This window comes from Dermacentor albipictus, chromosome 2, assembly GCF_038994185.2.
Source record: "Dermacentor albipictus isolate Rhodes 1998 colony chromosome 2, USDA_Dalb.pri_finalv2, whole genome shotgun sequence".
Taxonomy (NCBI): Eukaryota; Metazoa; Arthropoda; class Arachnida; order Ixodida; family Ixodidae; genus Dermacentor; species Dermacentor albipictus.
The window spans coordinates 27,784,132-27,811,876 of record NC_091822.1 but is presented as its reverse complement, the minus strand read 5'-3'; the positions used below and the strand labels follow the sequence as shown (position 1 = coordinate 27,811,876).

Here is a 27,745-nt window from a genome sequence, read left to right as displayed (position 1 = left end):
GTCGAGGACGGCGGAAGACTAGCTGGGGTGATGAAATTTGGGAAATTCGCAGGCACAAGTTAGAATCGGGTGGCACAGGACAGGGGTAATTGGAGACCGCATGGAGAGGCCTTCGTCCTGTAGTGGATACAAAATATGATGATGATGATGATGATGATGATGATGATTATGATGACGACGACGATATAGTATGCAACTATATCACCCGTATTCTGTGACAGGTGCGCTGAACGGAACACTATATTCCATGCAGTCAGAGACGCTAAGAAAATTGAAACTGAAGAGAGAAAGAAGCTATGCGGATCCCACGCACTGTGGGATTCGAGGTAAGCGAAGTTTTCGTGTTGTTTGCATTGATTGACGATAATCCGTGGTGACGTTGACGGTGAATGTTTAATTCCTTCAACGTTTTGTGCAATACGAGAGTGGCAAGTTGATGGTAAATCTTACCTTGCGTGCACCACTACTGCTTGTATCCGTCGTACACAAAACACACTGCGAGATGTCATTGATTGATGCGTTGTCTTGCGCCATTGGTCATAACTTCCGAGAAGGTTAGTATTGTCGTTCCCTCCTACGGCACATCGCATCGTGGCAGAAGCGTTAAACTAATTGAATTATGGGGCTTCGCGTACAAAAACCACAATACGATTATGAGGCACACCATTGTGGTGGCTGGGGATTAATTTTGACCTCTGGGGTGCCTTAACGAGCACCTAAATCTAAGCACATGAGCGTTTTTGCATTTCGTCCACGTTGAAATGTGGCTGCCGTGGTCGGGACCGAACCCACGACCTCGAAAAGTGCCATAGCCGCAAAGCCACAATGGTGGACACGGAAGTGTTTAAATGACATGCAACGCCTAGACTCTACGGTGCTTTTACGCGGCTTTGAGTCTGCACGCCTTGCATCAGTTGTTCGCTTGAAAAATTGTACTGGTGTTTATTTTTCAGAAATAGCAGAAATGCATACTACCATACCTTGAAATTAAATTTATCCAGTTCTTCCGCAATCAGGGCTGTCATTTCTACTAGTAGCTAGGGTGTCTGGGGAGTAGGACGCGCATCGAGGCACCCAAGTAGTAGTGCTTCCTCACCTTCTCACGTCGCTTTTTCCCTCTCCCGCACTGCCCCCACGTATGCGAGTTGCGAGCGAAGAGTGCCAAGGCTGTTGGTCACTTGTTTGGTGGCTGCGTCGGCTCTACCCATCTTTTGCCTGCTCTCCCATAACTCATATCTACCATGCTATCCACCTCCTCTCTGGACCATTGGGTGGTGTAGAAAGGTAAGCGCTGCAGTTTCTGCAATGCTTTTACAGGGTGTCACAAAAGTACACCAGTCAAGACGGTACTGTGGCGACGCCCATAGAGCTCGAGAGGAAATTGTGCACATGCGATGCGATGCAAACTTCCAAAAGAACTTCTCGCGTTGCCTTTCCATGTCGCTCCTTCCATGTACATATATGCACGCTATGAGCCACCTCCTGACGCGGCGTTCAAGACAGCAGCAGCAGCACCAGCAACAGTGAAAATGTCGAAGGAATAGGCACAGAGAGATCTGCTATAATAGCTTTGCTTTAATAAGTTTGAAAAAACCCTCACCGGGCCACATTGCAAATTTAAGTTATACACTGGAAATTCTAAAGCGCCGCCTCAGGGGCGTTTTACCGTAAGAACGTTTCAGACCAGTTCATCATTGGAGGAGACAGAAGAAATTGAATACTCTATTACCATACAACCGGGAGGTGAGTGCGCCTGGCAACTGAAACACTTTCTCCATCTGCCTCGAGTAGCGTGTGCAAGCGACGTTCCTTCCACTCATTCTCCCGTACCGGAGCCGAGGGACCACCTTGGGTTCACGTGACGAGCCAGGCCTCATATTAAGGCGTTAGTTTTCTAAGGGTACTTCACGTTCCTTCCGCGGCAACCTGCCTATATAACTGTGTAATAATGCGTTGGCACTCGTTTAATGCGGTTGCATTCGAAGAGTACTTCGCGCACTTTTCCGAGGTTATCTATCTTAGTCGAATGGGTAGGGCATCGGGATGCTGCGATCAGGAAACAGAGTTCGACAGCAACCATCTGACCAACATGGGGCCTCTGAACATGCGCCATTGTGTATGTGCTACTCTTCAACGAACCTCTTTGATGTCAGCGTGGGTCAATGTTGATTGGGGACTGGGTAGGCACCGCTATTTCGAGAAACCCTTTGACACAGGCTTGGACGCCTGGGTCTGTTCCACTCGGTTTGTACTGGTCTTCAACGAAACTCTTTGATGCCAACTTGGGTCACTGGGCATGTGGTGGTAGGTGTGTGCCACTCTTCAGTGAACGTTTTCGACTCCGACTTGAGCAACTAAGTTAGTGCCAAGTGCCACTGGCAATGTGCCGCTCTACAATGACGAGGGAGATCCCTTCAATTTATTCCATGCTGAGTGGGATCAAATTTACGTATTACGCGTTCCTCAAGGACATTAAACTTACGCTTTAACAGGCTTCGATGCTGATTTACTGGCTATTTGCCAATTTTAAATGAACATCGTCCACGCCAATGCTTTGGTGAATTACGTCGTGAATGCGCTGGGTTTATGCTGCCACTCTACAATGAATCTCTGAGCAATTTCTGTGTCATTGCCCATCCTTCGAAAGCCAACAATGTACTTTAGAAGCGAAACTGAACCTGCTAGAAAACCTAGCGCTCGCACAAAAGATTCTTTGGCCATCGCCTATGCGTTCTTGCATGCAAACTGCCACAAAAGCCCTTCTGCATTTCTTGAAGGACACAGCAAGGCATGTCCGGAAGTTACATTCATGCAAGAAAAGCACATCGACGCCCCGCGCTCGCTCGAAGTGCAGCACCTCTGTGCCTGCCGACGGACCGCAACCCTTGAACATTAACTGATAGGAAATGCACCATGATGTAACCGAAAAATTTTGCCACGTTTACAGGCCTTGTTACAACCCGATGCGCCCAACTTTTACGGGACTTCAGATTCGCTGTCTTTGTGCGAACTGCTAGAGTCCGTTTCTGCTTCGCGTGCTGTCTTTATGTCTTGTTTATCAGTGTCCATTGCTTCTGCCATAAGAAGAAGGTGGGAGAAGGTATTTTCCTTTGTTTTATGCACATGAAGTTCAAATAGCACATGGCAGTCACGCAAGTGCAAAAATATCGATAATGAGATAAACCACTGCACTTTATCCGGCTTCCATGGCAGCTGAAATTTTCCCACTGATGGTTAGCCTCAAGCATTGCTTGTGGCGACGAACCAGCATACTAAAGTTTCTTATAGTAAGACGGAACACGGACAATGGCAGCACGGTATCGTTTGCTGGAGTATAACTTGTGGGCGCCTGGCGTCCCTGCAGGCACAAAAACAGTAAAGTGCAAGCACAAGTTCCCCTTCCTCCTCTACATTTTTTTTTTCAATAATGCCAGCGGCGGTCGACCGTGAAAGGCTCGAGAACACTCGCGTTCGCGCTTCAGCGCTCAGGTATTGCCTTTTGAGAGAAAGCTATATCTGTACAGACTGCCAATTATGCGTTGACCTTCACCATGGCATGTGGACCCGACGAAATATTATAAGGATAAAAACGACTCCAAACCGATAAAAAAAAGAAAGTACTGGTTTCGCGGTTGATGTCTCGTTTGGCACGGCGAACGCTTATTATTCACCGCTGTGATGTGCATAGCGAAGGAGATTGAAGCATTCGCCGCATGGCACGAGGTGCTTAGCGGCGCCCAACTGTACCCCAGCGTCGAGCCTGATATCGGCGCTTGATGAGGAAATTATGCAGAGCAAGTCATTCAGGCGTGAAAGCCAGTCGTTTCTGGCGTTTCTGTCTGACAGTCGTTTCTGGCGTTTCCAGATCACGCATGATTGCGCTGAGTCGCCAGGCTTAAAGACCACCCTTGGTTGACCGTCAAGGCGAGCGCTGCAGTCGGCAAACCCACACCACCGTCACTTAGGGCGGACCTAGTGAAAGAAGCTAACATTGACACGTGTACTTTTTCACCTTTCTCGGGTGATCGCTTTTTTACTGGCTAAAAAAGGTTAAATGTTATCGCTCAGCGCAGGACGTGCCGGCATGTATAGGAAATTACTGGAATGTTATAGATAGTTCTATCCGCTGTCTGTATTCACCGAACATGGTGTAATCTGACTGTATGCACGATGCGAATTGTGTAGTACTTTCTGGGAGACACGCGAGCACCAGCGATTACCCTGGAAACTATTATGGCTCGTGTATAAAAGCCGATGCGATTGCCCCACAGGTCAGATTTTAGACGATCGCGGACTGTGTTCGCCGCTATCGTCGCGCTTTGAGTTTAGCCTGTTTTTCTGGGGCACAAGTTCGCCCAATGAACAGCTAGTTTGGCCATTTACAGTTTTCCTACTGTGTTCTAGACCGGCGCTACGCCGTGACAATGACTATATTAGGAAATACACTTTCTTTTTTACATCAGAGTTGTCTGAAGCTAGTTTCCAGCGTTTCGTGATGTGCGTAGGCAAAAACGATGGCGGCGTCTATAGAGCTAAAATAGCTTAAGCACAATGCGAAATCGTACAGCTGCGTTTGGGTCCAGCTGTGCCAAACCGGTGATGGATGACGGTTTGATGTGTTGCGATCTACGCAAACAACCACAGCGCTGCCGTCGCGCCCTATGCCTTACCAATGACGGGCAAGAGCCTTGCCGTGGAATGTGTCGACGCATGCGCCGTACAGATTGGGGAATGTATCACTGTTGCCCCCGTATACGTTCATCCCGGAACATCAAACAGGGAGCTTGAATAATTTATGATCCGACACATTTGGGTGGATCCCCCCGATGTATACTCCAATCCCATCGTCATTGTGGGTGGCTTTTACGTTAATGTGTCTCGTGCCGACGGAAAACGGTTCTCGGCGATTTTCTTCAAATAGTTTGGCCTTCAAGGTTACATTCATGCTTCTCAGGTTGTCCGAAGAATCGACGGGAACATATAGTGCGGCACGGCGGACCACCTGATGCCTTCGCATGTTCACGTACTTCTTGAGATGATCTGCCGAGGATCCTCCTTTTTGCATTGCGCTTCACCGAAGGGATGAAACCGTCGTCACTGTCATCGTTACTCGTCGTATATAGTTCAATGCTATCACTGGCGGTGGCATCATTTCGGCTGTTCCGCTTCCTCGAGGCCGACGTTGAAGGCAACGCCATGTCGGGACTACGTAGAACTGGGTGCTGCAGGTTAGTACATAGGTAAGCACCACAGCTTCAGCTATGCTTGTGCGGGATGCTCACGAATAAATACAGCAGTCGAGAGGTCATTGTGGCAGCGTGATAGAAAAGTTCAAACGAGTTTCTCATGCCACCTTTCCTCTCCTACGCGCTCCTATGTATACGCACCGTCTGAACAACGCCCCAATGCAGCGTGCCAGACAGCAGCCACAGCAGCAGCAATTCAAAAGTCGAATTGGCAATGAAAGGTACTCTTTGAACCATGCCCCAAATGAATAACGCTGAGCCAATGAGAGGACGACAAAAGGATGACTACGCATCGACTTGTTCGCCTTCTGTGCCCAAGCTCCGGAACTCTCACACCTGCAGGCCCGAACACGGCAAATGCGAAACTCTTGCAAATCAACGGCTCCTTTATTTATGGGATGTCAACCAGATAAAAGCAGAGCAGAGTCAAAAATGTACGTACCGCTGCCTACTGACCGCGTATATCCATAGTTTCCGCCATTCTAGCTGGCGAAGCCGCAATCGAAACCAATAGAACTGGCCTCACCAGTTTATTTCATGCTTGAATCCAAAACACTATATGTATGTTCGGATATGGTAGCCCATCATATTTTGTCAATACAAGACAGAAGAAGCAATGGAGCATAATCAACCAATGTAGCTGGTGGATGCGGCTGCTGCGCCCGCCCCAGCGGACAGATGCCATTGAATTCGCGGCGCCACCAGCCCTTCGACTCATTACGAATAATCAGAACTTCCGCTCTGCATCTGTAGATAAATTACAATTTCCTCAGAAGCACCCCCTCATGATTCCTACAATTAACCCATGGCCCTCAGTACCCAGCAGCCGCGCAGCACCTGACCAAGGCGGTGGATAAATATCTCTGGATCCAGACAGGCCACCAATGGAAACTGACCTTGTCAACCTTCAACTCCAGAACTCTGTCGAGTGAGGCTAGCTTAGCAGGACTCCTTGAAGAACTGTCAGACATTGTTTTGTATATTATCGGCCTTAGTGAGATTAGAAGAACAAGACAATCTTATACTGTGCTGACTAACGGCGATGTCCTCTGCTACAGAGGTTTTCCAGATAAGAAGCAATGCGGGTAAGATTCCCAATCGATAAGGACATAGTGAGCAACATTAACGAATTCTACAGTATTAGTGAGAGGGTAGCAGAAGTCGTAATTTATCCTAATAAGAGGTATAGAATAATGATAGTACAAGGGTAGCTCCAACATCCACTCCCAATGATGATGAGGTAGATCAGTTTTATGAAGGTGCTGAATTAGCGATAAGAAAAGTGTAAACTCTGTATACTGCAGTAAGGGGCGACTTGAATGTCAAAGGGGGGGAAAAGCAGGCTGTTAGACCAGCAATTGGCAACTACGGCGTGGATTCGAGGAACAATAGAGGAGAGGTGCTGGTATAGTTCGCAGAAAGGAATAAACTGAGCATAATGAACACCTTCTTCAGGAAGAATAGCAACAGAATGTAGACCTGGAAACACCCTAATGGTGAAACAAGAAATTAAATTGATTTCATGCTTTCTACCAATCCCAGCACATAGCAGGATGCAGAAGTATTAGGTAGGGTAAAGTGCAGTGATCATAGATTAGTGAGCGCTAGGATTATCCTCACTTTGAAGATAGAAAAAGAAGAATTGGTCGAGAACAAACAGGCCAACGTAAATGCACTAAGACAAATTCAGGCTGGTATTTGCAAACAAACACGCAACCTTAGAACAGAGAGATCAAGATGACATACACGTAATGAATCAAACCGTAACTAGGCTTGCTTCAGAGGCGGCAATTGAAGTGGGAGACAAGGCACCAAGGCAACCAGCAGGCCAGCTCTCCCAGGTAAAAAAGGACCTAATAAAGAAGCGACAAAGAATGAAAGTGCCCAACTCAAGAGATAAGATAGAATTCGCAGAGAAATGTCAAAATTCATCAACAACACGAGAATAAGGAATATTCGAAATTATAACGTGAGAAGGACTGAGGAAGCTGTAAGAAATGGATGCAGCCTGAAATCAGTGAGAACGAAACTTGGTATACTACAAACCAAGATGTATGTGCTAAAAGAGAAGCAAGGTAATATCATCAGCAATCTCGAAGATCTAGTAAAAGCAGCGGAACAGTTCAATACTGACCTGTGCAGTACCTAGAAGAGGCACATTACCTCTATTCGAAGCGGTAATGAACAGGTTGCAGAGACTTCTCCTATAAATGGCATAAGGACAGAACGGCCTTGCAAGACATGAAACGGAGTAAAATGGTAGGAGATGATGAAATAACAGTCTATTTAACCAAAGATGGAAGAGACATAATTATTGAAAAACTGGCGGCTCTCTATACAAAGTGTCTATCGACTTCAATGCTCCTAGAAAACCTGAAGGATGCAAAAATTATACTAATCCACAAAAAGGGAGACGTTAAAGAATTGAAAAATTATAGTCCCATTAGCGCACTTCCCGTATTATATAAAATTTTCAAGAAGATAACCATGAGAAGGAAATTCACAGAAGAATAAAAAATGGGTTGGAGTGCATACGGCATTGTCAGCTCCTGACCGGAAGCTTACCATTATGATTGAAGAGGAACATGCACAATCTGTGCATTTTACCGGTGTTGACATATGGGGCAGAGAGATGGAGCTGACAAAGAAGCTTGAGAACAAGTTAAGGACTGCGCAAAGAGCGATGGAACGAGGAATGCTAGGCATAACGTTAAGAGACAGAAAGAGCAGTTTCGATCATTGAGCAAACGGGTATAGACGACATTCTAATCGACGTTAAGAAAAAAAAAAGGAGCTGTGGAGGTCGTGTAATGTGCAGGTGAGATAAACAGCAGTTGATTAGGGTTACAGAATGGGTGCGAAGAGAAGGTAAGGGCAGTCGAGGACGGCAGAAGACTAGGTGGGCCGATTGAATTAGGGAACTCGCGGGCGCTAGTTGGAATAGGTTGGCGCAGGACAGGGGTAATTGGATATCGCAGGGAAGAGGCCTTCGTCCTACAGTGGACATAAAATAGGCTGACGATGGTTATGATGATGATGATGATGATGAAGCACTGACCACTGAGCACCTGTATTGTGAAATTCATTTTATTTGCCCCATAGAACGAAAGGAGAAAAGTTGCGTAGGTGAAAAGATTTATGAAAATCTTGTGTCACTAGACCCCGCCGGAAAAGTTGTGAAAGCAGAAAGAACCACCACCTTAAAATTCCCGTATTTTGTGTTGCGCCTTCTTTCACTGCGTATTAGTTTGAGAGCATAAAATTCACGCTGGGCTTCCACCGAACTTAGCGGCACATATTTGTACTTGGAACGTCCGATGGTCTGATGTCCTCTGTAATTGCAGAATGTTCGCCAGCCAGGACCATTCACACCTCTTTCAATAGCAAAAACGTGGAATTTATGCCCGAGACAGATTGACGTTTTGACGTAACGCTGTCAGCAACACGTCCATTGAGAATGGGAGTGAAAATTTTCTGAACGGCTAAAATGAGCCTCACATTCTGGCTCAGAGTTGCATACAGGATCGTAGCCGCACAAAAGAGAGGGGGGAACTGCCCCCTTTCCACCTTGAAATTACTTTGTACCAAAATCTCGCCTGTCCAGAGCACCCTCTATTGGTTATTCCCCATCCACGTCTCCACTGAAGATTACCCCCCTCCTTAAAAAAAAATCCTTGGGTGCACCCAAGGATTCAAGTTTCTCGACATCGGCTAAAACGTGAAGTGAGCACACGAGCATACTAAATCACCTTCAAGTTTATCTTCGTGCAGAGCAGTTCGAGCCCACCCCCCTCACCGTGAGGCTCTAGTCTGCTTCAAAGCTGTTAATAACAGCATTTACCCAGGCAAAATGTTTTTGGTATTAATTGGCTGTTGTTACAAATTACTCCACCTGATTATAACATTATATAAAAATGGAGACTAGGAAAAAAAGCGTGAAAAGGCACTTTAGGCCATGGAAATTCAATATAGGCCATCAACATCAAGATATGTTTTTATAGGCGTGATAAAGGTGCCACTAAGCGTTTGTTGACCCACAATGTGTGCTTACCTGTTAAATGGGCAGAATAAGGAAGTAAGCAAAAAGTAGGCACGCAACTTAAAGTCCTGCCAGACGTGACCGTGCTCTACAATTCTGGACTAAAGCACACAGATATATGTTCCGTGCCCCTATTTATCGGCCACCACAGGCCAACTGACGTTACCTTCCTAGAAGTAATATGCGCAGACGACTTCGCTGATGAAAAGCGAGAAGACGCGTAACTATGAAGTTTAATCAAGTATTTGATCACAAGGGCAGGGCGACAGGCGTTGCCATGGGGCATTTGCATGCGCAAGCAAGATGACAATGCACGCACAGCCAAAATGTCGTACATCTTAGTAATAAAAACTTAGTTTCTCTTTAACCTCTCGTTTCATTCACAATTCATCATGAAACATTCATGTCAATGAGTTCATTGCAAGCTGAACTGTATGCTAAGGAACTGGTCCCCATATGTGTTGCATTTCATTTTAATCCTTCAAGACGCTCGTTCAGCAGGTCTATACCTTGGTTATTAATTTCATCGAAGTAAGGAAGCGTTGTCTTCACGCTTGTGTAGAACGCTCGAAGCCTAGGAAACCGGTCCCTCCGAAGCACGGGCAGCTGAAATAGGGCAAGAAAAAGCCATGTAATTGCATAAAACTTTGTATCGTGCTAGCTCGTTCATTAAAAGACATAAGTTAATTGCGCCAAGTACAAAGTCTACTCCTTGTTTGCTTTGCGCAGTCTCTTTTACTGCCACAGCAGTTAAGTGCTCGAAATTGGGCTTGTCTTATTACAACATGGCACCGGATGATAGACGGCACTGCGATCGCAACATGGCGCTGCCCTCAGTAAAAAGGTCTATACAATTATTCCGCTGCTTTTACATCTTGGTTTGCCCTATGCCAAGTTTCTTTCTCACAGATTTCAGGCTGCGTCTATTTTTTATGGCTTCCTCAGTCTTTCTCACGTTATAATCTTGAATATCTCTTACTTTCACCTGGTTGATCAGTTTTGACAGTTGCGCGAATTCTATCTTATCTCTAGAGTTTCGAAACTTCCCTCGGTCCGCCAGGGAAGCATTCGGCGCTGGTGCCACGCGGACAAACTTAAGGTTGCCTCGTTTTTAAACAAAAGCGTTAATCTAAAAAGTTATCACCCCGTTCCCATTTAAGCTTGGCGTCGTCTGCTACGCTGCAACGTGCAAGGGGGCGCCACTATCGAGAGACGAGAGCGCGCGAGGAGAAACGAGTGCAAAGCGCTGGAGGGCGATACTTTTAAAGGGACCCTGAAACGAGTTGTTACAAACGTACGGAGTCGTTGGGGCAGGTCTTTCTGTTCATTAATTGACGCATACAATGTGCTCCACGTAAAGCGTGCAATTTATTATAAAGATTTAAAGATGCGCATCGCTACAGATCGCAGCAGGCCTCTCGACTGAGTCGGCTGGGTCTGAGCCCCCACATGGCAATGCCGAATCCCCTCCAACGACCCCCCCCCCCCCAGACGCACACACTTAAAGTGCCATTACCAGAGCTTTCTCACCCATATCATTTGAGGTTTCCGTTGACTTTCCTCCTCCTTTTCACTTGAAATTTTACTTGGGCTAATAGCTTACTGTATCATCGTTGGCGCGAACGTGCACGTCCTTTAATTCATACTTTCGCTTTATTTCTACAAATCCTGACAATACGACGACACGCGCATTAGAAGCACTAGCGGAGGCTGCCTCATCCATGTTTTGTCACTTCAACATTTCCTTTTAAATTTACATTGTAAACACCATGCACATACACGATATACTTAAGTATACACACAGGACAAAGTTTATTATATTTTTGATACGAATGGAGGTAGCCAATAAAATTTATATCTAATAGTATCGATAACCTATTCCTAGAGAATGAATGTGTTGCTGTATATTCACCATGCTTCAAATTGCATTGCGTGCGTTTTTCACCATGAAAAAAAAACTATAGATTCAGTGACCCCTTTGGCAAAGTCCTAACAATGGCGTGGGAAATGCACGTGAATGTTCTGTCTCTCAGTATCACTTCGCTTTCCAGTAAGCATTGCTAACGACTCATGAAAGAGCATTTCTAATAATTTACAACATTTATTAGAGATAGAAACGTCGTCACTTGCGTACAAAGACGATAAATATATACAGGCCGTCCCAATTAGCTATCGTACATCAATATTTAAAAAGAGAGCGATGCATTACTCGAATAAAACCTAGTGCATATTGTTTATAGTACAGTGGAGTGGCTTCCAGTAATTTTTCGTTATTGATATTTAATTAGGTAATTGTAATTAATTATCTAACTCAAGACATACTATTCTGATCATCATTCAATGAGGCGTTTGAAGGCACAGTCAAGCAACATCTATCTGCGATATTTTCAACGACGTACTAATTGCGTACTAATTTTTTCCGACTGATAAATAAACCCCGCGAGATATGGAGAATGCCCCGTGACTGCGCTCCCACTTGGATCATAAAACAGCGCGCTCTAACAGGCTCCCTCAATGTTATCTAGAACGAAATAAAGAAAAAAATTGTGATCGAGCTAGTGCCTTATCTGCCGCGCCCCGGCCGAAGTAACATGTCGCTTTTGGTGTTAGTTGGAAACAAGCTATGATAGCTGTTGTCTTAGCGTAGATAAAGTGCAGGGATGTTTTCTTTTTTTTTGCCATAGAACTGATCACCTACAAAGCGAATTGACCACGTCAGTGCAAAGGTTTTAAGGTGCGTTTCGTTTTGTCCCAGTCGCCATGTCTTTCTCTAATGAGCAGAGTGTAAGCATTATCCTAGCCTTGGGACCAGAATATGCAATAGGAGGAAGGTCGCAAATATATATATATATATATCAGTCATGGAAGTGTGTCGGTAGACCAAAGGCATCGACTGTCATAAGAAATGAAAACCTGAGACAAACCTGTAGCTTCAAGAAACAGCGGCGAAGGACTCCATCTTTGAGTCCTAGCCTAGGCACGGATGCTCTAGCATTTATGGCCTCAAACCCTCATTCTAGCGAGCGGGACGTGGCCGCCCAGGCACCGCTTTCCAAGTGATCAGTTTGGAGGATTCTAAACGACGGCCTTCCACCCGTAGCACCTGAACCAGCACCACTGTTTAGAAGATAGGGAACTGTGAAATCGTGTAGATTTCTCGAATTGGTTCCTCACAAACGCTGATGAGTCACCGGACTTTTTGAGAAATATCATGTGCAAAGATGAAGCCATCTTTCGCAGAAACGGCCAGGTAAATTAAACATAATGCACACTGTTGTAGTGACTCCAATCCACACTGGCTAAAGCAGACTCGGCACCAGTACTAGTTGTCGTTCAATGTGGGGTGCGGAATTTACGCCGGTGCTATAATCGGTCCCATTTTCTTCGACCACACATTGAGTGGATAGGGTTCACGTCGACAAAATACTTGAAGTGGTGGATAAGTTTCTCAGCGAAGTCCCGCTGTCACGTATTTCACTTCTGTGGTATCAGCAAGATGGATCACCAGCACACGGCAGCAGCGAGGCACGAAACTGGTTGGATGGGATTTTAATGCGCAGTAGATTGGAAGGGACGGGCCTGTAAATTGGCCGGCTAGGTCACCTGACCTCCATTTGATTTCTTTCTTTGAGGTTATGTGAAGTATCGTGCCTACATGATCGAGACGGACGTCAGATTAGTTCAAGGCAAGCACAACGGATTTCTGTTGTCGAATTCCGGTGTCGGTCATCAGGAAAGACACCGAGGGTGTGATAAAGTGAACACAGTATCTGCAAAAGGAGACCTATTCGAACACGTCCTCTAGGCATCAGCTGTTGTTCAACGGAGCTTGCGAATTCAAAGATAATATGGGCACACTGAAATCTTATGTTTTTTTGTGTTCTTTTTCTGTTCAGACATCATGATTGCCAATTGGCTCATCTAGAAGTGGTATATTTGCTTTCATGAAGGCACCGGTTTCACTTTTCTCTACACCTTGATCGCTTCCCGATCAGTTTATTTCGCTTTTATTTTGTGACACGAACCTGTTTTTGCAGTACGTATACACTTTCGTGAAAAATGGAACGGTCACTTTAATTTGGCTTTAGTCCGAAGCAAGTTTCTGGCGCAATTTCTTCGCGCGCAATCTTTCGATGCGGTGCGAGCAATGTCGGGATTTACATTGCTTTTAGCATTTCGTGCGTGGTCAGAGCGGCGCTTCGGCAGCGTCATCAAAAGGTTTTTGTTATCAGTAGGATCAGACGGCCTTGAAAGAGGGATAATAAATGTGACGCAGAAATGGGACAAAGCAATAACTACGAAGCCGCAAAACCTACGGTTGGGGCTCTTTCCGTAACATTATCGAGGTGATGCGCTGCCTCTTCAGATGTGCGACAGGCAGCTCAGTTGCTTTCAAACAGCGCATCTGAGGTCGCTGCTTTATGATGCGGGCGGGAGTGCAATCACGGGGTATTTTTCATACTTCGTGAAGTTTCTTTGCCATTGCGAAGAAATTCTACGCAATTAGTACGTCACTGAAAATACCACAGTTAGATGTCATTTTGGGTGCCTACAAAGGCCTCATTGGCACTTTGAAAATTAGGACAGTACTTTTCGAGTTAGATAATTATTGGCAATCGCCCAATGAAATCCTTCAGAAGCTGCGCACCGTTTTGCCAAATCCTTTTTCTTTTCCACAAACTGTGACAGACTGGACTTTGTTACCGGAGGATTGTGCTTCAATATCTGATAATCACGATTTTTGATCCCGACTGTGTTTGTGACAATGGATTACTGTCTTACTTTTGCTTTAATTTTAGGTTGCGCTTGAAAATGACAACTTATTGCGCGCTCCCACCTTGATGTTGCTTTTATTCATACATTCTTTACTTATTTCTGTGAACGATTTATTACATCTTTCTCTAATTGTTTTCCTGCGATAATGCCTTCGAGGCGCCGCAAGTATTCCATAAATAAATAAATAATTACTTAATAAATCTAACTAACGAAAGAATTACTGGCGGCTACCCACTGTACTGGAAACAATATGCACGAGGTTTCCTTCGAGTAACGCAACTGATATTTCTTTAAGTCTAGGTGTCTGATAGTTGGGGAACACTGTATATTTCACTCAGTAAATGAGGCCAAGCGGGATTCACTCGAAAACAGAATGAACAGCAGTCATGCGCAGCAAGGCTTACACCCGGACTCACAGGAATAGAAAAAAAGAAAAAAAGAAAGAGAGGCTGCAGTATTGCCGGAAAAGCGAAGCAGTATTAGTAATAGCCAAGTATGAGACAATTACACGAAGAAAGATTACACCACCGAGAGGACTAATGCTGTGGAATTGAACTGTCTCCTACTGTGAGGTGTTGTATGTACTCACAAAACGCCGTCGCTTCAGCGCTCGATTCTTCGACGTCACACGAAGTTTCTTCAAGTGCAATGAATATATATATTTGAGGCGTGGAAAGCTGTCAGGCTCTAAACCCCCTCCCCCCCCCCCCGGAAAAATGAAACCTCTCCGCCTATGAGTTGAGCACTGAATTTATTTATTCATACAATACTGGTGCTCTTTGGCAGCCAAGGCCGCAGTGGTAAAAGTGAAACAATGCAATAACCAAGTGTATTTTACTTCGCTGCGGGCGTACATTTTAGCAACACGATTAAGCCAGAACCGAAAATTTACACCAGCAGCGAAGTGGAATACACTTGGTTAAGGCAATATTAGCTGTTTTTGTCTGTTTCAGCTCTCCGCCACTAGGTGGCTTCAGAATGCAGGCCGCTCACGTTTACGCCTCCGTCACAACGCCCCGCCCGCCTTTGTTTACCCAAATACCGGACAAGCTCGACCTCTCTACTGACGGGTTTTAGCGGCGGGGGCGTAGGGCACGGCCGCACGGGCTCTATCTTGAAAGCGATCTGGCATGGGGACCTACGTCTAAGTATAGAGTAACCTAGTAAACGATAAGAGTGGCCATTCGAGCCGTTTCGTGGCCAAGCTCGAGATTCCCTGATTCCGGCAGGTGGCTCTACGCGTTTCCCGATGAGATAGCTACGGCCATAGCTAGCAGCTTCACAGGCGGCCAACCCAGCACGTGCGAAGCCCAGTTAGACATCGTCGCTGGGCTCGCTACGTCGTCACCCTGTAAAATGCACCCGATTATCGTTGTTGGATCATTATTCCAACGTCCGACACTACCCATTGGTCAACGAATATCCTCAGGACATCCCGATAACGTCCAAGTCCCAGTTAAGACGTCTAGTGGACAACATGAGTTCATTAAAGGGACCCTGAAACGCTTTTGACGATTTTCCACAAACGTACTGAGTCGTTAGAGTAGGTCCTTCTGATCATTAATTGACACATCTAAGTGCTCTGCGTAAAGTGTGTAATTTATTATAAGGTTTTAAAAATGCACATCGCTGCCGATCGTAGTGCACTGCTCGGCGGAATTTTAAGCCGCCCCTACCCATATGACCGAAATCACTCATATGACGCCAGTGGGGCGAGCTATCCGATTGGCTGACCAGGGCGCGTGATCGATAATTTTTCCAACTTTATGGCAAACAAATGATCTTCGTAATAGTTGGAATGTTAGTTAATTTGTTTTTATAAAGAGAAAGTAGCAGAAAGAGAATGCACAAGAACAATTTTTCAGTACACTTAAGCACTTCCGGCACACAGCAAGTGTCGTCTGCTTGTGTTACAACGTACTCCATTTTGACGAGAGCTCCGCGGTCAGAATTGGTATCAGTCTTTTCGCGAGCACTATGATTTGACTTTGTTGCCTTGTGGACTGCAAACGTAGCGACTGGCAATATGTCAAGCTGCGACATCGTGTCCCTCTGCAGGGCAGCGTACGAGCGAACTGGCTGCTGCGCATCGGACGGCCGCTAACCGATCGGCGCCAGGATTTGCGCGTTTGTGGCCGTCACTTTACACCGGCAGATTACTAACGCACTAGCGTTTCGCGAGTCCCGTATTAGGTCAAACGTCTGGCCGCTTGACTGTGCCGTAACGGGATGAGCCGAGATGAGCAGAAGGGCAAATGTGAATGGTCTGCACGGTGCAGCCACCTGGTGGCATAGAGCTCAACCATACACAGTAGCAGCAACGAAGCGTATTCTTTTTTGCTGCTGGTGCGTATTTTTCGCAGGAGTGTAATCGTCAACACGTTGTTTTTATAAATGTTTAAAATGTTTTACACTTGGTTAGAGCAATATTAGCGCTTTGTTTGGCTGGTTAAGCGCTGCACCAACAAGTGTCTGGACCGTGCAGACCGGTCAGGGCACTCACGTACGTCTGCGCCAAAGTTCCTTCATCAGCTTGAGTTTATGCCTCCAGTCATTTGCCGATATGACCAGCTTGCCTGTGGCTAACGGAATACCAGACACGTTCGGCGCTACGACAGAATGCCCGCAACGCACGCTGCTTCGATAGCTCTCGCTTGGGGTCGACAGCCAAGCGGCTAGCGGAGAGGTTTCGCGCGGGCGGGGGTGGGCTTCAAAACAACCGGAAGTGGACGATGTGACGTCGCATCGTGACGCAGGACCAGTGAAGGCGGAGCTTAGCCCCGCTCGCTCGGCGAACGAGTTGAGGAGGAAAAGCATGGCTGGGGAGGAGGGTAACTTCTAATCGCTTGTAGCTCCATTAATACGTAACGCTTTATTTAAATTGTGGTGCGAATGTTCTACTTAAGGTGTACCTTACGCGTCTACAAAATGTGTCCGAACCGTTTCAGGGGCCCTTTACGGACTTCCTATTTAAAACATCCTTCGAACATCAATAGGAATGAATTCCAAATTCCAAATCATTAATCCTGTCGATGACCGAACAATGTTTTCAACAGGATGCCCCATACCCGGCATATATATACACAATCCTAGACGTACTACGTGGTCATATCGGGGAATGTTAAATCTCATCCGCGGCTGCCCTCAGCGCAAGCTCTTCCGAAAATACATGTCAGACACCAACGTGAAGCTGACACAGTCAGATCAAACATCCAATGAAGACAGTAAATGGCGAAGTTGCAATGAACGATCCAAACTACACAAGCATATCGGGAGGAACATGTCTAGAAAGCAGAGTACTCAAACCCCTGCCGTAAAACAGAGTAGTGACTGCTTTGGACAGTAGAATTGCCACTGCATGCAAGCTTTGGGCTAATTCTAGCATAGTTGCTTACATGACTTAACGCCGCTCTTTCATTGGATCTCTTCACCCTTCTCTCTAGGTTTGGAATTCCTGAAGGTTGCTTGTTGCCGTGCTCCATGGCTCCGCACTCAGTTCGCGCGTTTTCTGTGAACGTGGTGGTTGTGTCATGGGTATACCGATGAGTTTAGTGTCACAAGATGGCGATGCCACACTCCCCCTTTTTCTCTGTCTTCTCGATTAGATTGACGCATCGCACTATGTGCGTGCGCTCGCATTTTCGAGCACAGCTTGGTATGCCCCTAGTTTTCACACGGTGGTTTCAAGAGATCGCTAGTTGCTTGCGCTAAAGTAAAGGATACGTTGTGAAGTGAGCGTCAGCTACACTCTAAAGCAGTTGCACCTTATGGGGTGTATATTTGCCAGACAACAACAATCGTCATCTGTCTTGCTTGCGTTTCTTTTCTTGAAAACGTTGCACTCACTACTTTCTTGACGAGAATGTTCTGTCATCCTAATAACGCGCATGCCGTTCGTGATTTGGAAGTACCGGATTCGCAGAGTGAAAAAAATAAGAAATGTGGGCAACACAGATGACGATTATTGTTGTGTGGCAACTATCCACCCCAAAGGGTGCAACTGTGTTTAGAGTGTAGTGCAGAAGTGGTTTGCCGCGCGCTTACCGTGGAAGGCCGCAAGAGACCCTTACAAGCAAATGGTCAGAAAACTACGCTTTCCGATCACAGATTGGTGTTACTGGGCTTTCAACAGGTCGCTCGTTGCTTGCGCTAAGGTAACGCTGCGAGAAATGGTGGTTTTCCCTTAGCTTACCGTCTAAGTACGCAGGAATGCTTTAAAACACAAGAAATTTCTTAATGGGAAGCTTGAGAACCGCTCTTTCCATAAAGGCAGGCCACAGGATGGGTCCACGAGAATTATCGTTGTAGCTTTCTTCAACAGTGGCGAATAATAATAAAAATATTATTAGCAATAACTATTCCCGACTCTCAGTCTCCGTAATAGCCTTGTTTGACCTTCGTTTGCGTTTTGTTTGCGTAACCGGGATTGCGAGAGGAATCGTACAACTGCGTGAGCATGGAATAGCTGGACTTTTGTAGGCGTTTCTATCACGGTCGGGGCACTTGCGGCACATTATGGCCGGCCGCGCTGCTGAATTTTAACACGTCTATTTTCAGGGCTCGTATATTGTTCTTTCCAAACAGTGCCGTGTAAGTCTCTTGGAATAGCGAAACTTTTGGGCGACTTGTTAGACTTTTGCTTACTTACACGTGATCGTATCCTAGTATGGTGGTGTGATCCAGTGAAGCTGACCCCTTAGCTGCCTGTGGTGATCGAAAGGTTTGCGCTGACTTAATTGTTCGTATCTGGTCGTACGTTTTAGTACATAACAGTGAAAGCTTTTCTCAACTGACCGTTTCTGTCACGCGCCCGTAGTGATAACTGTGTAGCTTCAGCTTCGGCACGTGTACTTTTGGCTGTTTGTTTGCGTAGCCGCTACTGCCAAAGTAATCGTACAACTGTGCACGCTTGAATAACAGAACTTTTGTTTGCGTTTAAATCGCGATCAGACAAGTTGCTGCACGTGATGACCGGCCGCACTGCTGAATTTTCACCGCGCGGGTTTTCAGCGCTGGTACTTATTTCTGGGAAACAGCGTCGTGCCCGTTGTCGTAATAACGAATCCTTTGGGTGACTTGTTGCACTTCTGTTCATTTACACGTGAACCGTTGTTAGATATGGAGCTGGTTCCTGCGATTACGAGTTCCCCAGACCACATCGGATTGCAGCACAGCTAATTGAGGAATGCAAAAGCAGGAAAGCGCATTCCAGAGAAGCGGCCGAGCAAACAAGTTTAAGGCAACAAGTTCGTGCGCCGCCGGGATTAGCAGGTGGGCATCCGACAATGAAGCAGGTGCAGCCCTCCCCTTCTCATTGTTCGAGGTGCATTGCCAGTCTGCGATGCAAGACCGCAGCAAGCCGCCAGGTGTGACACCACGACACGGGCGCCTACCATTGGCTGAAAGTGGCGTCATCGGAGCGGACTCCCCCATTGGTCAAACATGACGTGACTTGCAGTGCTCGGAGGGTTTATAAGAAGCCTTCCAGAGAGACCTGAGGATTCTGGGACAGGCCCTGATTCCCTGATTCACCTAACTCGAACTTCTTGCCGCGGGCCGCAGCGTCCGAGTTGCTGCCGGCCCGTAATGTCTGTACGACGGCTACTTGTCGCTCACCTCCCTGTACATATAATGTAAAATAAACCCTCCCAAGTTCTGGGTTTTTCATCCGCGGAGTCCGTACTCCAACCCCTACATCTGGTGGCAGCGGTGGGATCGCCTCCGAATGCATCAGCTGGTGGCAGCGCTACGAATCAACCTTCGTCGAGAGAGATCGTAAAGAACCGGGAAGAGCGAAGAAGAGAGAGCCTTCGTCGAAAGAGGTCCGAAGAGACTGGGAGTATCGAAGAAGGAGCGAGCCTTCGACCCAGGGAGTCCGGAAGGAACCGGCAACAGCGGACGAACGAACCGGATGGCAGGGTGCTGCAACCGTAAGTGAGCGCGTGGTTTTTTTCCTTATGATTCGCCAGACTCAAAGGTTGTGTGTTCAATTTTGATAGTTCTGGGAATCGGGAGTTTGTTGCATTGTGTGTTTGCACAAATTAATTAAGGAAAACAGTTTTAACCACCTGTCGGGGCAGCTGCCATGGATCTTAGAAGGTTGACGAGGTTAGACTTGTTGTTGGTGTGCGACGATTTGGGAGTTGAGGCGGACGAACGGATGGAAACGCCAGCTATCATAAAGGCGATTAACGATAGTGGCAATGATGATGAAAGTATTAGGCTTGCTTGGGAGGTGGTACAGGAGCCACGGGAGCGTGTGCGTCGTGTACGTTTGCGAGAGCGTCGTGAGCTTAGGAGTGAGCGTCAGCGTGAAGAACGCGAGAATGAACGGAAGCAGGAGCTTCAAGAACTTGCTCTTAGGTGTCAGCGTCACGAACGTGAGAAGGCACGCGAACGTGAGAATCAACGTAAGCTTGAGCGAGAGGAAAAGTATATGAGAGAGAAGGCAGCACTGATCAAAGAGATACAGTATTGTGATCAGTTATTGGCACAGAGACAACGGCTGTCTGAGAATTCTGTAGGTAGTACAGAGCGAAAGAATGAGGCAGCATCGAGCAGATTTTCGCCAGAAGCCGACGAAAAGAGTAGTGCCTGTGAGATTGGCTGCCGATTCATAAGTGAAGGGAAAACGCTAGCTGCTAACGATGCCTTAGTGGCAACAGAGGCCGTTAAAGGCCGTAGTGAGAGCGACGAGGTGCTGTGCCAACAGATGACTGTGGAGACAGCTAGGCCAGCTGCGAACAAATTGGCACAGTTACCGAGCGTGTGCGTCGCTGGTAATGTTAGCGAGGTTGCTAGCAAAGAGAAGGGCACTTCTGACCCGACAGAAGCGAGCACCCATGTAGAGCCAGATGTGCGTGCAGAAATGAAGTGCGAGCTGGACGATGCAGTTGAGAATAGTTCTCGGGGTGGCGAGCTCCGTAGCTCACGAGAAAACAACTGCATTGTTCAGGGATCGGTGCGGCTCTCCGCCAGTCTAGATAGCCTAGAGAGGGATGGTTCAGTTAATAATCATTCGGACTGTGCGCGTGAGACAGCGATCGATACCGACGGGCTGTGTGCCGATGCACAGCGTGAGCTGGGCAATGTAGTAGAGGGCGGTTCGCAAGAGCGCGAGTTATCTTACTCGAGTAAAGCCTGCTGCATTGTGCCAGAGTCGGTTGGGCTGTCCGCCAGTCGAGGCAAAGTGAGAGTAGATTTAAATGTAAATCACTCAGACTGTGCGGGTAAGAGGCCGATCCGGGCCGACGAAATGTGTACCGGCCAGCACGAGGCACGAGAAGGCGACATGAAAGTGAGTGCGAAGAGAAAGCGCCGTAAAAAGAAGCGCGGTAAAGACCGAAAGACGGTAATTAATGTAGCGCCGCCAAAGATGGCGAGAAACCCAAATGGGCAGGGCGCGAGGAAAAAGATGCGGTCGTCTCGGACGATGTTGACGCATCGAAAACGTTCAAGCCACCGGTCAAAGGGGGACCGCGAAGAATGTTCTGCACGGACGCGGACAAAGGGCACGAGGCAGTTAAGCTCCTCGTCGTTCCGTAGTTCTTTTCACAGCTCAGCGTGCAGTTCGAAGAAACGCAAGGTGGCAGGACGAGACCAGGTGGGGAGTAGCGACGCGGTCAATCGAGTTCGTGTTGAAAGCGAGGCGCGGGGACGCAAATCGGCAGGAGACAGCCACGTCTTGGGGGAGCTGATAGTGAGTCAGCCCTTTTGTTGTTCCTCCGTAGCCAGAGTAGCTTTGAGACCACGCCCACCGCGGGTTCGACTCAAAGTATGAGTCAGACGTAAGCGTTTGGAAAGGGAGGCCAGGAGCGCTTCCGTAGAAATGAAGTGTTGTTTTTTATTTTTGAGCATCGAAAAGTTTTCGCGATTTGAGACTAGGATTTCTTTCAATGTGTAAGGTTTGAGCTTTGTTTGTGTTTTCGTTTGAGAAGCTCCGTGATTTGAAAGATGAGTTTTATGTAAACATGTAGTCTCGCGAGATGCTCATTAATAAGTAGATAGGCTTTCTTTGTGCGTGTGTGAGTAACCTGAGGGTCAAGGTTATTGTTGAGAGGCCTATCGTAACGCGCGTGTGTGTTATTTAACCTTCTTTCTTTTTAAGCGTTTTTGAATTTTGTAAGGTTAAGCGCGTAGATTTGAGTGAGTGCATGATTTGCACTGAGAAGCGTTCTTAGTTCCATTAGCGCATGTCCTGTGTGGACGGAAGGAAGCAGATTTATGAGTGGGTTGCTAGTGTGGGTGGAGAGCAGCCGTATTCTGACTTCTTTAGTGAGCGTGCGTGGAAAGAGTAAGTATAAGACGCATCATTTTAAGGGTTCTGCGGAGTGTGTAATTCCCGCAAGTTTAGTTGTTCGTTTACGTCACGTGTCCTGTAGGACTTTCAGGGAAGAAACGTGAGTAAGCGTAAGTGAAAAGTTTGCCTACAACGCAAGTACGCGTTCTGTTTATTGACCACAAGGCTAGTGCGCTTGTGATTACGTACTTGTGAGGTTGACGAGATTGTTCAGTGGCACCATTACGTGCGATAAGTACGCCACTGCGATAGATTGGAAACATGCTGTTCGTGTAGTTAGGCCACTTATGTTATGTTCGGCTGTTTTCATTTGTTGTTTGCATCGTCAACGACCCTTTTGTTTTGCAACAACAATAGTACTCTGGTCTTGTCGGCAATCGAGGAGAAATGGATAGCTGTTTGGAAGGGTGGTTGGAACTGTTGTCGAAATTGGGGAAATAAAAGATCAGGGTTGATTTTGACTCAGTAATAGTCTGGCGAGTCAGGGGTGAAGAGCCTGCGCTTACGCGTGGTGCAGCGCTGTGCTGTTTTGTTTGTTTGACGTCTGTTCTCCAGGGCCAAGGATCCCGAAGTTCGTCAAACGAGGCTCGACCCCAGTACCCTGCAGCTTCTTTCAGCGTTCCTCCTGGCCAGCGAATTGAGTTCACCGGCCATTCAGAACAACCGGGGCGAGGACGAGCTGTTAGATATGGAGCTGGTTCCTGCGATTACGAGTTCCCCAGACCACATCGGATTGCAGCACAGCTAATTGAGGAATGCAAAAGCAGGAAAGCGCATTCCAGAGAAGCGGCCGAGCAAACAAGTTTAAGGCAACAAGTTCGTGCGCCGCCGGGATTAGCAGGTGGGCATCCGACAATGAAGCAGGTGCAGCCCTCCCCTTCTCATTGTTCGAGGTGCATTGCCAGTCTGCGATGCAAGACCGCAGCAAGCCGCCAGGTGTGACACCACGACACGGGCGCCTACCATTGGCTGAAAGTGGCGTCATCGGAGCGGACTCCCCCATTGGTCAAACATGACGTGACTTGCAGTGCTCGGAGGGTTTATAAGAAGCCTTCCAGAGAGACCTGAGGATTCTGGGACAGGCCCTGATTCCCTGATTCACCTAACTCGAACTTCTTGCCGCGGGCCGCAGCGTCCGAGTTGCTGCCGGCCCGTAATGTCTGTACGACGGCTACTTGTCGCTCACCTCCCTGTACATATAATGTAAAATAAACCCTCCCAAGTTCTGGGTTTTTCATCCGCGGAGTCCGTACTCCAACCCCTACACCGTATACATGCTAGTATGGTGCTAAGTTCACTTTCACGCCTGCGCTCTTTACAGACGAAACGGCTGCGCTAATTAGCTCATTCGCCCGCTGTCGCATTTTTTGTTATGAAAGTTTGTCGGAGTGCACTCTCTGACACGCGCTCGTAGCGATTAACCATGCCGCTTAAGCTTCATCTACCGTTAGCACTGGCTGCTTATTTGCATGTGGTCGAATGCATGAATTACGATGGTAGTAAGATCAGACTTAGGCCTCAGCTTCCTGTAATGATCGAAGAATTTACGCTTGTTAGACTATTGCTCGTTCGCACGAGTTCCTAATGTTTAGTATTAGTAATGGAGAACCTTCATCTTTGTCCCCCGACGTCAATGATTAACCGTATCGCTTAAGCTTCGTCTGCTGTTTAGGTTTTCCTTGCGCAACCCCAATTGAGAGAGCAATCGTAAAATAGTCTAAGGTTGGAATAACTAAACTTTTGTACAAGATGTATCAAGATCGTAGTACTTGTTGCACATGATGGTTGGCTGGGTGCACTGCTGAATTTTCATGCGTTTCTTTCAAGCCAATAAATTGCTCGTGCGAAACAATGCCTCACACGTGTGTTCCTGGAAATAACGGAACTTTTGGGTGACTTGTGAAGCTGCTGCTTTCTTACGCGTTGTCGGGTGCATGCTAGTATGATGTTGAGGCCAAGCTTATGCCTCCGCTGTCTGTAATGATCGAAGTGTTTACGCTACTTATTAGACTATTGCTGCTTCGCACGTTGTTGTATTTTTAATGAAGGAGAACGTTTGTCTCTGTTGACGGTTAATTAACTTTCTGTCACGCGCATTTGGTGATTTACCGTGTCGCAGTTTTCCTTGCGTAACCGCAACTGCAAAAGCAATTGTGAAACCGCAGAAGGGCCGACTGACGAAACTATATTGTAGGCATTTGTATTTCAATGGCACCACCTCTGACATAGGGCAGTTGACCAACCATGCGGCTTCAGTTTTCTTCTCGTATTTTCTTTCATTTGGGTCAGCCTATGCTCTGACATGTGTTCGCCACACGCTCGACAAGATGACGAGACTGTTGCATTGCCATAGTGTCATTTTATTTCTAATGAAGGCATATGCTCGACATTCGCCAATTTTTTTTTTTTTTGCGATAGAAATTGTAGGTACATTCCTGGCAAAATGCCGCTGATGCAGACTTGCACCGCTGTGGTTTGTGGTTTGTGAGCGCTGTTCCCGCGCAGCTATAATGTCGAACGTCACGTAAACTTAGCTCCGGAAAGACATTGCTGCTGGAAGGCGGAACTGCTCCGGCTCATTGCTCCCTCGCTTCATCACGCCATGGCATGATGAAGCGAGGGAGCAGTGACAAGCGATGTAAGAAAAAAAGGACTAAAATGGGTAGGGAGGTTAGTCCTTTTGGGGACTAACTGATTTGCCACAACCTTTAGTCCTTTTGGGGACGAACTGACATGGGAGGAACTGTTACTCCCCATGCGCTTAGTCCTTCGGGGACTAACATTTGCCCCTGCCCGATGGTCCTCAAGGGAGTAACGGTAATTCGTTCCGATGCTCCGCAAAGGTGGAAATAATTAAATTAGGCATTTATACCCTAATAAAAAAATTAATGAGCTGAAAAGAAAAGCGTGACGTCCTCTCGCTCACGAGTCAGGTACTCTAACCACTGCACCACACCGCTTGGTTGATGAGACAGGATATTTAGACAAGGTTAAGCATCGGAAGACAAGTGCGGCAATATAAACCTGACTCCGTATTTTGTGCAAGCTATGCAGTGAGAGTCTAACGTTGAGTGTACATGCAACCATAAGTGACTGCGAAAAGAAATCAGCCCGAGTATTCTTAGCGTGGTTTAAACTGAGGCACTACGCCATGTATACGTGTAGCGAGCTCATACGGGGCACCGAAGACAACAGAGAAGGGCAATTTCTCTGTCGCTTAGCGTGTGCCGTTTGAGCTACACGTCGCTTCAGTTCGCAAACCTCCTTGGAACGGAAAGAACTTAGGTACTATTGACCAAGAAAATTTAGCCGTCTGTCAATGACTTGCGCGTTTAATGTGTGTCGCTGACTTATTGGGTGCGCACGAAGGGCATGCCTCTTCACATTACAGTTTTAAGTTTCACGTAATTTTCTCACGAAGAGGCAAGGTGCTGCTTTGCATGTGGCTCAACAGACAATACACGAACTTCGAACCATTCACGATTTATAGACAATACCGTTTTCGCCGCATCGCTCCATGACATGGACGAAAACAGCGAAGTGTCTGGGGAGTAACTGTTGCCGTTCTCCTCCCATTGCTCTCTTTCCGAGCAGGGACTAAACACTTACTCTCCGAAATTTGCACACGGCACGCACATTCATGCAGTTAGTCCTTTGAGGGACGAAAGCGCCCTTTTTAGGACTAACGGCGCAGTTACTACCGTTTTCCCGGGAATTTTTCTTAGAGTGCAGCGTTCCTACAGCGAGTTTAGCGTCATCCGGTAAGATGTGTTCACGTTTGGAATTGCGCACGACACCAAGTTTGTTAATTTAAAGGGATCCTGAAATGATTTTGACGATTTTGTACGCACGGTCTAAGTCGTTAGACTGGGCCCCTCTGATAAATCAATTGCTGCGTCTAAGTGCTCCGGATAAAGCGTGGAATTTATTAGAACGTTTTAGAAATGTACATCGCTACCGATCGCAGCACACCACTCAGCTCAGTTTTCAGCACCCCCCCCCCGCCCCCTCGACGAGGTGACGCGAGGTGTGTATATGACGCAAGGAGGTCATATACTAAGACTTCTGGAGTGGAGTTGGCTCACCGAAAGTTAAACTGGTAGCCGCCACTTTGCTCGCGGCAAAGAGTCGGCGCCGCCGTGATTAGTCGTCGTGGCAGAGCACGGAGTGTGCTGCCTGGATGCCCTGGTAATGGTATTTGATGATTGTGGCATGCTTTTCTAGAGGATTGCAGCACCTCAGTAGGCCACGGTGAAATAGTGCGTTGTTTTCGGCTGTACCTATCGTCTTAAGAAGACGCCGGGAATAACATTTCACATGTTAGTACTCGTTTCTCTTTGATCACGATCGCTTGCATGGTGTGCGTTTTCTGCAGTTGGGAACCCCTGGGCAGATGCATGTGCATGACTTTACACGTGTCTCGAGGTTAAATTTACTGTTTAAATCCTTATTGGCGCGTCACTGCGTGTGGTTCGGTTGGCGTTTCACCGCTAGCTTCAGAGCGCTCGAGTTAAGCTCAAGTTACGCGTGTGGTCTGATCGTACGTACCGCAATGTGTCCACTTGTAATACACTTCGCTTAAGGGCGCTTATATACCCAGCATTAGGCACTAGTGGGTACTAGTAAGCAGCTGGGGATGCACTTTAAATTGCGAGTTTGTTAAAGGGACCCTGAAACGATTTTGACGATTTTCTACAAACGTACTGAGTCGTTAGAGTGGGTACTTCTGATCATTAATTGACGCATCTAAGTATTCTGCGCAAAAGCGAGTAATTTATTATAAGGTTTCAAAAATGTACATCACTGCCGATCGCAGCACACTGCTCGGCGGAATTTTCAGCCGCCCCTACCCATATGACGGAAATCACGCAATTGACATCAGTAGGGCAAGCTATCCCTTTGGCTGCCCAGGGCATGTCATCAATAATTTTTCCACCTTTATGGTCAACAAATGATGCTCGTAATAGTTGGAATCTTAGTTAATTTTTTTTATAAAAAGAAAGTAACATAAAGAGAATGCACAAGAACAATTTCTCACTAAACTTAAGCACTTCCGGCACACAGCAAGCGTCGTCTGCTCGTGTTACAACGTGCTCCATTTTGACGAGAGCTCCGCGGTAAGAGTCGGTCTCTGTCTTTTCGCGAGCACTGTGATTCGACTCGCGACGCGCTGCGTTGTGGAGTACAAACGTAGCAACTGGCAATATGTCATGCCACGCCATCTTGTCCCTCTGCAAGGCAGCAGACGAGCGGACTGGCTGCAGCGCATCGGACTGTCGCTATACGATCGGTCCCAGAATTTGTGCGTTTGCGGCCGTCACTTTAGACCGGAAGATTACTAACGCAATAGCGTTTCGCGAGTCCGGTATTAGGGTACACGCAAGA

General features: G+C 47.0%; 1 protein-coding gene and 1 long non-coding RNA gene across 2 annotated transcripts in view; one reads left to right on the top strand and one right to left on the bottom strand.

Annotated features, from left to right (window-relative positions):
• Positions 1-245: 245 nt before the first annotated feature.
• LOC135897898 (uncharacterized) overlaps positions 246-27,745 on the top strand; it is an 82,247-nt gene continuing 54,747 nt past the window's right edge. The window contains exon 1 of the long non-coding RNA XR_010563185.1: positions 246-326. This is a non-coding gene — a long non-coding RNA (uncharacterized lncRNA). The remainder of the gene's footprint in view (positions 327-27,745) is intronic.
• Positions 8,378-27,745, bottom strand: part of LOC135897896 (glutathione S-transferase 4-like) — an 88,534-nt gene continuing 69,166 nt past the window's right edge. The window contains exon 5 of the mRNA XM_065426581.2: positions 8,378-9,891. Within this exon, the coding sequence (XP_065282653.1) occupies positions 9,754-9,891 (138 nt within the window). The 3' untranslated portion in view covers positions 8,378-9,753. The remainder of the gene's footprint in view (positions 9,892-27,745) is intronic.